Below are 12,817 nucleotides of genomic sequence, written 5' to 3'. Positions count from 1 at the left end.
TATTTGCCATCTCCTTTCTGCCAGAATCAGGCACAGATGTTCCTTGTTGCCTTTTCATGAAAAATTCTAGGATTCCTGATTATTTGAGGAAATTTCTTTCCTGTATTTTGAACACTGGTGTAGGCAGTGTTTAGTTACTTTAGCCTTTCCTCTTTTTATGTACTTCGTGTCTTCTAGTTTCCATCTCTAGTTTATGGTCATTGATTCTCTGTCTGATAAGAGTTTGCCTGAGATGTACACATTTCTCTGAAGTGAGGTATCTGCTATTGGAATAGTTTTGTGCAGGGATCCATAATGTGTGCATATTCACACAACTAACCAGTCACAGAGGAGCATGCATCACACACGCATGCGCACAAACAGCACTAACCAGTCTTGGAGGGGCGCTGAGTGGATACACTAGGGCAGGGGTAGGCAACCTATGGCACATGTGCCAAAGGCGGCACGCAAGCTGATTTTCAGTGGCACTCACACTGCCCGGGTCCTGACCACTGGACTGGGAGGCTCTGCATTTTAATTTAATTTTAAATGAAGCTTCTTACACATTTTAAAAACCTTATTTACTTTACATACAACAATAGTTTAGTTATATATTATAGACTTATAGAAAGCAACCTTCTAAAAACATTAAAATGTATTACTAGCACACGAAACCTTAAATTAGAGTGAATAAATGAAGACTTGACACACCACTTCTGAAAGGTTGCTGACCCCTGCACTAGGATGACCAGATGTCCTGATTTTATAGGGACAGTCCCGATATTTGGGGCTTTTTTTATATGGGCTCCTATTACTCCTCCACCCCTGTCCTGATTTTTCACACTTGCTATCTGATCACCCTAGGATACACATACATATTGTCTGCGTAACTGAGCTTAGGAGGGTATTAATTTCTCCCACCCACCAGTGGTGGGATACTGTTGGAGACAGTACACTGTATTATTAGACTAAATGGACCACTTATCTTTTCCATTTAGACTAAATGGACCACTTATCACTCCTTATGCTCTGAATTCTAGCTTTCAGAATCATGTTTAATGAAAGAAGAGATTATACAGAAGAAACATTTCCTACCCTCCTGTACTCACTTTATTTTCTCCTTTCAGGCTAAAATTGTCTTTGTCAAAGGAGCTGCAGGATTCAAGGGAAACTGACATGTTTAAAATCACTCCTCTGATCCAAACTGAAGAAAATTGAACCCAACAACAAAAAATAAAAATGGCAGAATTTACAGGTTATAAGGAGACTTCAAATCGCCATCTTCGATTCAAGTTACAGAGTCTTGGCCGTCGTCTTGATGAACTGGAAGAAGCAACAAAAAATCTCCAGAAAGCAGAGGATGAGCTTCTTGACCTTCAGGACAAAGTTATCCAGGCAGAAGGCAGCAATTCTAGCATGCTGGCCGACGTAGAAGCTCTGAGAAAAAGAGTGCTGAAAATTGAAGGCAAGGATGAAGAAATAAGAAAAGCTGAAGAGCTCTGTCAGTTGATGAAGGAAAAACTGGAGGAGGAGGAAAGTCTCACTCGAGAACTTAAATCAGAAATTGAACGGCTTCAGAAGAGAATGGCAGAACTGGAAAAACTGGAGGAAGCTTTTGGCAGGAGCAAAAACGATTGTACTCAGCTGTGTCTGAGCCTTAATGAAGAAAAAAATTTGACCAAAAAAATATCTACAGAGTTGGAAATACTTAGGATGAAAGTAAGAGAACTTGAAGCATCTGAAGATAGACTGGATAAAACTGAACATAGTTTAGTAAGTGAGTTAGAAAAGCTGAAATCTTTAACACTGAGCTTTGCTAGTGAAAGAAAACACTTCAATGAAAGAGAAAAGCAGAATGAAAAATTAATCCAGGAGCTAACACAAAAACTAGAACAAAACAACAAACTAAATAGGGCAGATCAAACTAGAAATGCATCAAACCTGCTAGAAAGATCATCAAATAGTCTTCTGGATAGAAATGACCTGAGAATTGAAGATGACTTGACCTCTGCATTGCCCTCTAAAGAAACCAGGAGAAAGGGAAGCTTGGATTACCTAAAGCATGTAGAAAATGAAACCAGAAATAAATCAGAAAATCAAAAGAATAAAAATCAAGAAGACAACAAAGTGAAAGATCTCAACCAAGAAATTGAGAAACTTAAAAGTCAAATTAAACATTTTGAATCTTTAGAAGAAGAACTTAAAAAAATGAAAGCCAAAAATAATGACCTGCAAGATAGTTATCTGAGTGAACAGAATAAAAACAAGCTCCTGACTGGTCAATTGGAAGAGATTAAAATTCAAATAAAGAAACAAAAGGATATGGAGAACGGTGAGGTGGAAAGTGAAGAAATGAGCCTTCCCAGCAGAATTAGACATGACAGGCCTAACTACAGAGGTATCACAGCTGAGCCGGCAATTTCAAAACACAAGTCACGGGAACTTTCACCTCAGCATAAACGAGAAAGAACTCGGAACAGAGAGTTCTCTTCCAATAATGACAGTTATACCACAAGTAGCAAGCAAGTTCCCAGTCCAAGTTTAATTACTAGGAGAACAGCAAAGGCATCTAGTACATTTGCTCTACTAGAAACTGTGATTACTGATACAAAAAGAATGGAAGACAAATCAGCAATTGCTACATATTTATCTATGCAGAAAGATAGTGGTGCTCCACAAAATGAAGTGAAGAAATCAAGAGAGCAGCCATCTGTGCTGAGTCGATACCCACCGGCTGCACATGAGCACAAATCTTGGAAAGCCTCTTCCAAACCTGGGAATGAAAGTGGATTGAAGACCAAGGTTGAAAAGCTATCTCAATCATTTAGTGATGTTTGCCAAGGTAACTCTGATGCACTTGATGAAAAATCAAGCAAAGGAGAAATGACTGTATCTTTGACTGAAAAGATGAAAACAAGCCAAACAGAGATGTCTGATCTATGTGTAGAGAGACCCTTTATGAAAAATAATCATGCACCATCCAATGAAACAGCTTCATCATATAGATACCATATCTCTTCTCAGATGTTAGCAGCTGAATCCACCAGCTCTAAAGCAGAAGCAGCAACAGCCTCTGTTTTATCTCACAGACAGTCCCCAGAAGGGAAATCTAAAAGAACAATAAACTCCCAAGAAAGAGAATTTACAGACACTTTTCATGAAAATACAAAGCCTCCAACTTTAATAAAGTATTCAAACAGCTCAAGAAGTCAAGAAGACATCTTACAGATTCTCACAAGTCAAGGTAAGGAAGAAATGGACCAATCTGCACCATCAGTTACAGTTCAGACAAATGTTGGCATAAAATCTGACTCTTTGAGATCCAAAGCCATCAAACCAGCTAGCCATGAAAAACTTAGTACAGATGAGGAGATTGGTAAAAGCACCAATGCTACTACTGAGTCAGAGCTGGAGAAGAGAAAGAAACCCAGTTCCAGAGAATTCTCAAGCTCCAGAGGAGTTCTTAGAGCATCTCTCTTTGAAAATGATAAAAATACTGGAAATGAAGATGACCCCCCCAAATCCATAAAGACATCTTCAGACGCTGCCAGCATAGGATTGAAATCCAGAAAGTCATTCAGCCCTAGAGAAGCTTTGAGATCAAAAGCCATCATTAAACCTGTAATAATTGAAAAGGACATGAAAGAAGTAATGGGAGGGGCTGGGTCTGAAGAATACTCTCAAAACCAGAAATCTCTCTTTAAAACTGTGACAAATAAAATGACAAGCAGCATAACAATCTTCCCTTCTGAGCCAGCCAACACAAGGACCAACACAAATGAAGCCGCAAAGGAAAGACATACTTCTACCAGCAATATTAGAGTCACTCCAAATGAGCTGTCAACCATAACAAACAACATCATCACACCCTTTGAGATCTCAATTAATAAGAGTGATATTGCTCTGAAATTATCTGAGGCAGATAAAAGTGGGGATTTAGCTCTGAGAAACAGGACAGAAACACTAATTTCAAGAAGCAGTATTCTGATAAAACCTTCTGAACCCATTGAGAAGAACAATTATGAGCCACCCTTAGAGACAATCAGCTGGAAAAGCCATGGGCCTTTAGAAGCAGAGTCACCAGAGACAAAACACATCACTCTAAGAAGTTCTTGGAGAACAAGGCGGGGATTACAATCTTTGGAAGACTCTCAAATCAAAGTGGAAAAAAATACAGCTTCCACTCGTACAAAGGCATGCAAGTCCTCTACAGACCTCTCTGAAACGGAAGAGGCCAATGCAAGAATACATTTACTTGAGCAGAATTCAAGAAGGTCCAGGGCCACTATTAATTCTTGGAATACCCCTGAATTAGAATTCAGAAGGACCCAAAGTAGCTTAAGTGCATCTGAGCTATCTACTCGAAGGAGCTATGTCCATGATCCCATCACTGCTTCTACTTGGAATCGCATGACATTACCAGTAAGTGTTTTCTGTCTTCTGTTACTTTTAACCGTCATTCTCTTTTTGAAATTGTCCACTAATTCTAGGATGCCCAACTTGAAATACTAACACTTCTGATTTTCAGAGGTGTTAATTCCCACAGCTCCTGTTCACATCAACTGATTACCTAAATATTGAGGCACCCAAATTAATTAGCGACTTTGGAAAATTGGGCGGATTAGTTGTGTTCCCATCTGCCTCATTCTTGTACTGCTCCCTGTGTAAATAAAACCATACTCATCTGTTCTTGCCAAGGCTAAGAGAGGAAATAATTGGTCCCAGCTTAGTAATGAGCCTATATGTCTTTTAAAGTCAAGCTTTGCAAGGTAGAGTCGGCAGGAAATAGCAAATAATTTATTTAAAGAGTGCTGCACTGCTTCAGTCTGAACTTTCAACTTCCATTTTTAAAGGGATGCTGGCTGTGTCACCTCCATGTGTGACATACCTCAAACAGCTCCCTGGAACATGTCCTAGCAGACCACAGAGAGACGGCTGGTTGCATGGTGCTGCCATCTCCTCCTAGTTCCAAGTTGCTAGATTACCTTGAGAAAAAGCTTAAAACACATGAACTACTTTCCTAGCATTACTTTTCCTTGCTATTGAGGAAGTTACTCAGTTGTCAGTGAGAGGAGAGCTTGCATAAGGGGAAATCCAGGAGATGTTCTCACTGTTAAGATGTGGTTCTCTCTCTGAAAAGGACTGAGAATCCCTGACATACTTTAAAATATTTATCTGGTGGGGTGTGTCCATTCTAGCCATGCTAAATAATATGTGTTTTAATTACGGTTCCAGTTCAATGTAGCCACTCTTTATGCATTATCTATACAATACAAACAGCAGGGGCTCCCACATTAACTCCCACAGCCATTTTCAGTGTTGATCTGAAGCACAAATAAAGTACAGAAGAGATCAAAGGTCTGTAGGGTGGTTGTTGAAGGGAGGGAATTCTCAGCCAAATGAATTTGCCACTGAACAAAGGTTTCCATTTGGGAATATAGATGAAGATGTGAGAGGGTATTTTTGTTTTCCAAACCTTGCTTTGTTCCCTAGAACCAACTTCACCTCTGGGAGTAAGCATACAATGCAACACAGCTTTACTTTGTAGCATCTATTGTCATTAGAGAGTTAGTGCCAGATTATCAGAGATATTTGGGCACCTAAAGATGCAGATAGGCACCTAGTGGATCTATATTGGACCTAATAGGCATGTTTGAAAATCCCACTAGGTACATTTCTTCTTTGAGTAGCTGAAGACCTATATTCCAAGTAGGTGTGTGCACAACCGAAACGCAGGAGCCGGAGACTTTTGCCTAGCAGTACCATTGGAGGGGCAGCAGCCAGTGATATGAGATGACACCGCCCCAGCCCCCTCAGTTCCTTCTCATCACCCGTCAGCTGGAGTCAGAGCTCGTGTGGTGGTGGTTTTCACAACCTTACATTCATTCTTTTTGTGCAGCGTATTGTACATAGTTAAGCGTTAGTTTTCATATTCTCTCTCTATTTTTTTTTAATTAGTGGCTGTGCCCCCCCCACGATGCCCTCCCCAGGTTTAAGCATTGTCCTTTGTGTGGAGTGGCGTTTCCCAACAGTGACCCCCTCACACACACAGTGCTTGCTCTGCCTTGGCAAAGCCCATCTTAAGGAGTGCTGTTCATCTGTAGATCGTTCAAGAAGAGGACTCAGGTGGTGCAGGTCCTTTGCCTCAAACAGCACCTGCTTGAACAAGCCATGTGGCCTGAGCCCACACAGGGGACTATCTCGAGCCACAGATTGCCCTTGTGCTCGGAAAGTGCTGCTGCCTCTTGTTCTGGGGTAGTGACCTCTCCGAAGAGGCACAGGAGTCATTCTCCGTTGTTGGTGCCAAAGAAGAGTTGTCCTGGGGCAACTCTTCTGCCTTCTCTGGCATGGGACCAGTCCTGGTGCCCAGGATGGCACGTGTACATCTGTTCCTCCTTTGGTACAGGGCAGGAAGGGCAGAAACCCAGTACAGTTGACTCCAGTTCTGGCCTCCAGGCATCTGAATCCAGTACCGACTGGAGGGATGCCAGTATTGACTGTGTCTGTGATTTCAGCATACCAGGCTGTAGCAGACTTACTGTGCCTTTTGGTCCCGTCATCGCTGCTGGTCAGAGACTTTGCAAGGCTGGTGCCCCCCCCCCCCCCCAATTAATGAGGTGCTCCTCAAACCTATGAGTGCTTTTTGAGGTACGCCAGCTTTGTTACCGCCAGAGGTCAAGTGCTTGGAGAAGTGCTCTTTTGTGCCTGTACAGGCATACAAGGGGGTCTATTCCCATCTGGCCCCGAACTCCCTGGTGGTCATGGCAGGACAGGTTCAAGTCTACATCCAAAGACAGAGACTCTAAGCATTTGGACCTTTTGGGAAGAAAGGTATGCACCTCCTAATGGTTACAGATGAGGATTGTGAACCAGCAAGCTTTATTGTCCAAAAATGACTTTGACTATGGCCAAATTTGAGGAGCAGTTGCCTGATGTGTCTTTTGATGAGTCTTGTGTGTTTGTCACCGAAGACTGCTTGATGGCCAAGATGTCTTTGCAATCTGCCCTCGATGTTGTGGACACCTCAACCAAAGTGATGGCCTTGGCAATTACTATGAGGAGGGCTTCCTGTCTCCAAAACACAGGGATCGCTCTGAATGTCCAGCAAACAATCGAGGACTTGCCTTTTGATGGCAGAGCCTTGTTTTCAGACAAGACTGAAACCCTGTTTTCCTTTGAGGATTCCAGGGCTACCGTAAGGTCTTTGGGGGTGCATACGCTGCCCATGCAGAGACACCACTACGGGGCATGGCAACAACAACAACTGTACAGACCACAGCATCCTTTTATCAACCCTTCTCCTTGAGACAGTGAGACTATCCCAGGAAGAGGGAAAGGTCTCACAAGAGGAAGCACTCGAGCTCAAGGCCTGGTTGGGCTGTTCGCCCTCCTTTTGCACCTGTTAAGCACCCATTTTGACTCATTGGTCCAGAGCACCATTCCAGTTGTTCTTCTTCCACTCTCGTTGCCTCCTAACCCTTGTTCCATTGGGGACAGGCTGGTCTGCTGTTATAATGCCTGGGTCTCAATTACCTCTGACAGCTGGGTCATAGACACACTATAAGATCAGGCTATGCCATCCAGTTTCTCTCCACGCACCAGCCCCACTCTTCAGGGACCCCTCTCATTTATTCATAAATGATCTGGAGAAAGGGGTAAACAGTGAGGTGGCAAAGTTTGCAGATGATTAAACTACTCAAGATAGTTAAGACCAAAGCAGATTGTGAAGAACTTCAAAAAGATCTCACAAAACTAAGTGATTGGGTAACAAAATGGCAAATGAAATTTAATGTGGATAAATGTAAAGTAATGCACATTGGAAAAAATAACCCCAACTATACATACAACATGATGGGGGCTAATTTAGCTACAACGAGTCAGGAAAAAGATCTTGGAGTCATCGTGGATAGTTCTCTGAAGATGTCCACACAGTGTGCAGAGGCGGTCAAAAAAGCAAACAAGATGTTAGGAATCATTAAAAAGGGGATAGAGAATAAGACTGAGAATATATTATTGCCCTTATATAAATCCATGGTACGCCCAACTCTCGAATACTGCGTACAGATGTGGTCTCCTCACCTCAAAAAAGATATTCTAGCACTAGAAAAAGTTCAGAAAAGGGCAACTAAAATGATTAGGGGTTTAGAGAGGGTCCCATACGAGGAAAGATTAAAGAGGCTAGGACTCTTCAGCTTGGAAAAGAGAAGACTAAGGGGGGATATGATAGAGGTATATAAAATTATGAGTGATGTTGAGAAAGTGGATAAGGAAAAGTTATTTTCTTATTCCCATAATGCAAGAACTAGGGGTCACCAAATGAAATTAATGGGCAGCAGGTTTAAAACAAATAAAAGGAAGTTCTTCTTCATGCAGCGCACAGTCAACTTGTGGAACTCCTTACCTGAGAAGGTTGTGAAGGCTAGGACTATAACAATGTTTAAAAGGGGACTGGATAAATTCATGGTGGCTAAGTCCATAAATGGCTATTAGCTAGGATGGGTAAAAATGGTGTCCCTAGCCTCTGTTCGTCAGAGGATGGAGGTGGATGGCAGGAGAGAGATCACTTGATCATTGCCTGTTAGGTTCACTCCCTCTGGGGCACCTGGCATTGGCCAATGTCGGTAGACAGATACTGGGCTAGATGGACCTTTGGTCTGACCCGGTACGGCCGTTCTTATGTTCTTATGAGATGCTGCTCTTTGAGATGGTCAGCTGTCTGCTAATGTTGGGAGCGGTGGAGGAAGTTCTGTGAGAACACCAGCATCATGGTTTCTACTCCTGGTACTTCCTGATACCAAAATCCAAAGGCAGGATGAGGCTGTGATGAAATGGGACTGTTCTTAATGTTTCCTCTGAATACTGTGTGGGTGCCTCAGTTTCCCCTATGCATTTCTTAAGTCTCCAGCATGCATAAATGGCCGACACTCTGTCTCCTGGCAACAAATGGCTGGGACCGTTGCCCCCTGCAAGGGGATGGCTAAAGGTGAATAAAGAGATCAGGTGACCTCCTGGCCTGGGAAGGAGACAAAGGCCAGAAAGGAGGGGCTGGAGTGGGTTTCAGTTGGGAGCTGGCTGGGGACGGGAAGTGAGGGCAGACAGGGTTGTCTGGCTCACTGGGCCCCAGAATGGACCCGGTTGAGGGATCCCGTTCTCTGTACCTACAAGCTCTGTTTTAGACCATGTTCCTGTCATCTAATAAACCTCTGTTTTACTTGCTGGCTAAGAGTCACTTCTGACTGCGAAGTGGGGGTGCAGGACCCTCTGGCTTCCCCAGGACCCCGCCTGGGCGGACTTGCTGTGGGAAGCACCCGGAGGGGCAGAGGATGCTGAATGCTCCAAGGTCAGACCCAGGAAGATGAAGCCGTGTGACTTCTTGCCCTGAAGACAGTCTGCTCCAAGGGAGAGGAGGCTCCCCAAAGTCCTGACTGGCTTTGTGGGGAGTAGTTCCAGAGCATTGCCCGGGGACTCCGTGACAGAGGCCTATCCTCAACCTTTGCGGACTCAACAAATTAATCAGATATGTGAGATTCCACATGGTCACACTCTTAGCTATCTGCCCTGCTCTGTCTTAGAGTGACTGGTTTGCTGCTCTTCAGGATGCTTATTTTCATGTGGCCATTCTACCAAGTCACAGGAAGTTTCTTTGCTTCTTAGTAGGAGACCTGCATCTCTGGACTGGTTGATTCACCTTCCTCCACTAGTCCTGGAGTCCCTGCACTGGTGGGAGTCCCCATGCAACTTGTGCCAAGGAGTTCTTTTCACTCAGCCCTCCCCGATCAAGTCAGTGATTAACATTCATCCCTTCTGGGTTGGGGAGTGTGTTTGGACTAGTTGAGGGTATAGGGCAGGGGTAGGCAACCTATGGCACGTGTGCCGAAGGCGGCATGCAAGCTGATTTTCATTGGCACTCACACTGCCCGGGTCCTGGCTACAGGTCTGGGGGGGCTCTGCATTTTAATTTAATTTTAAATTAAGCTTCTTAAACATTTTAAAAACCTTATTTACTTTACATACAACAATAGTTTTGTTATATATTATAGACTTATAGAAAGCAACCTTCTAAAAACGTTAAAATGTATTACTGGCATGTGAAACCTTAAATCAGAGTGAATAAATGAAGACTCGGCACACCACTTCTGAAAGGTTGCCGACCCCTGGTGTAGGGCCTGTGGTTGGAACAGGAAGCCTTGTTCCACATCAATGTATTGGGGCTTCAGGCTATCTACAATGCATGTCATGCCTTCCAGGACTGCATCAGGCATTCAGTGGTTCACTTACTCACCAACAATACCACCGCAATGTACTATGAACAAACAAAGGGGAGCCCACTCCAGATTGCTCTGTCTAGAGCCAATCAACCTATGGCAGTTCTGCATCAAAGAAAACATCACCCTGGTAGCTGTCCACTTGCCTGGGGTGCAGAGCCATCTTGCAGAGTGTCTCAGCAGGTTTTTCTCCCCGAGCCATGAATGGTCCCTTGAAGGAGTGTCCTTCAGTTTATTTTTGCAGTGTGGGGCATCCCCATGATCGATTTATTTGCAACAAGGGAAAACAAGGAGTGTCACCTATTCTGCTCTCGGGGAGGGTCTCAGCTAAGGCTCTCTCTAACACTTTCCACTATAGCTGGCAGTCAACTCTCTTTTATGTCTTCCCTCCTGTCCCAATCATTCCCTAAGTCATTGCCAAGCTCAAGGTGCATCAAGCCAGGGTCGTCCAGATTGCCCTGGCGTGCCTGAGACAGTTGGTTTTCGGTCCTCCTTGTTCTGTCAGATCAGCCTCTCATGCCGCTACCTCTCCTTCCCAACCTCTTCACACAGGTGTATTCTGCATCTGGCAATCAGCTTCCTTCACCTTACGGCATGGCTGCTGCATGGCTGAATGAAGAGGAAGAACATTGCTTGGAGGCTGTCCAACAGGTCCTACTTAGCAATAGGAAACCTTCCACTTGAACAGCCTACTTGGCAAAGTGGAAGAACGGGGACTTCCATCCAGCACATCTTGGAGTACCTGCTGCACCTTCAGAAATTGGGCTTGGCACTCAGTTCTCTGAGAATGCACTTGGCAGCAATATCCATGTTTCATCCATCTATGCAAGGGAAATCAGTTTTTTTCCAACGCCATGGTGACAAGGACTTCTCGCCTGCACCCTCTGATCCGAGGGCCAGTCCCTTGGTGGGACCTAAACACTGCTTTAGCAGCTCTTATGGGACCTCCATTCGAACCCCATGCTTCCTGCCCATTGCCCCTCCTGTCTCAGAAAACTGCATTCTTGGTAGCCATTGCCTCTGGGGCCTCCTTACACACAGTTTTCCATGGACAAGATAATGATCCGGCCACACCCGAAGTTCTTATCCAACATGGTCTCTCAGTTGCATTTGAACTAGGTGGTGCATTTTCCCCTAAGCCACATTTCTCCCCAGAGGAGCAGCAATGCCTCCAAACGTTAGACACTGAATAGGACTGACCTGTTCCGTGCTTCACCTTGCCTGTTCGTATCCTATGTGGACTGCATGAAGGGACAAGGTCTGCACAGGCCATCTCAAGATGGATAATGTCTTGTATTTAAGACTGCATATGAGTTCATGCCAGCTATGATTCCACAGCAGATACGGGCTCATTCCACAAGAGCACAGGCAACATTGGTGGTGTTCCTCGGTGATATTTCCATATTGGACATTTGCATGTGGCCATCCATCCATACATTTACGGACCATTACATGATCACTGCATGTTCCAGAATATGCATCCGACAAAGTGGGTATTCACCGACGAAAGCTCATGCTCCAATACGTTTGTTAGTCTATAACGTGCCACAGAACTCTTTGCCGCTGTTCCAGAATAGACGCTAATGTTGGAAGAACAGTCCTGCGATCCATATTCAGATAGACTCCGAGCCCCGCCTCTGGACGGGAGTACTGTTTGTAAGTCACCTACTGGGCATACACATCTGCATCTACTCAAAGAAGAAATGGTTACTTATTGTAACTGTGGTTCTTTGAGATGTGAGGGAGACATGTATTCCACAACCTGCCCTCCATCCCCTCTGCATTGGAGTCTTCCCCTAGAAATTTGGTGCGAAGGAACTGAGAGACGTCGGGGCAGTGCTGCCTCATATACGGCTTATAGACACAAGGCGCAAACACTGCCCCTCTACGGGTATTGCTAGGCCTGTCCAGTGCGCGCACACTTACTTGGAATACACATCTGCATCACATCTCGAAGAACCACAGTTACAGTAACTGTCAAGGTATTTAGGTACCTAAATGAATCTGAGATAGCACTGAGTTCTCCGTTGCTCAACTGTTATTTCATAGTCTAGGTAAGAAGGAAGGAAGAAGATGTTCTAGCTCAGGGGTTCTCAAAGCCAATCTGCCACTTATTCAGGGAAAGCCCCTGGCAGGTTGGGCCGGTTTGTTTACCTGCCGCATCCTCAGGTTCGGCCGATCGCCGCTCCAGGCCAATGGGGGCTGCGGGAAGGGCAGCCAGCACGTCCCTCGGCCCACATCGCTTCCCACAGCCCCTATTGGCCTGGAGCGGTGAACTGCAGCCAGTGGGAGCTGCAGACACGGCAGGTAAACAAATTGGCCCGGCCTGTCAGGGGCTTTCCCTGAACAAGCAGTGGACCGTCTTTGAGAACCACTGTTCTAGCTGGTATTTTAAATAAGATGGAGGGTGCCTGAGGGATCTTGGAGGGCTGGAGATGTAGAAGGGAAAGTTTTTTCATTGAAATGAGATTGTGTGCAGGGACAGGCTTTGGGAGGAGAGACCAGAGATAAATAAAGAATATGTGATGGCATGGAATACAGGATTTTTTGGTCATGTACTTAGCACCTTGAGT

General features: G+C 44.6%; 1 protein-coding gene across 3 annotated transcripts in view; it reads left to right on the top strand.

The window, feature by feature from the left end:
• The first annotated feature begins 1,113 nt into the window (after nt 1–1,113).
• Nucleotides 1,114–12,817, top strand: part of LUZP1 (leucine zipper protein 1) — a 31,800-nt gene continuing 20,096 nt past the window's right edge. For all 3 annotated transcript variants that reach the window (XM_044997944.1, XM_044997945.1, XM_044997946.1), the window contains exon 1: nt 1,114–4,401. In XM_044997944.1, the coding sequence (XP_044853879.1) occupies nt 1,219–4,401 (3,183 nt within the window). In that variant the 5' untranslated portion in view covers nt 1,114–1,218. The remainder of the gene's footprint in view (nt 4,402–12,817) is intronic.

This window comes from Mauremys mutica, chromosome 23, assembly GCF_020497125.1.
Source record: "Mauremys mutica isolate MM-2020 ecotype Southern chromosome 23, ASM2049712v1, whole genome shotgun sequence".
Lineage (NCBI taxonomy): Eukaryota > Metazoa > Chordata > Testudines > Geoemydidae > Mauremys > Mauremys mutica.
This window is presented reverse-complemented; position numbering and strand designations above follow the sequence as displayed.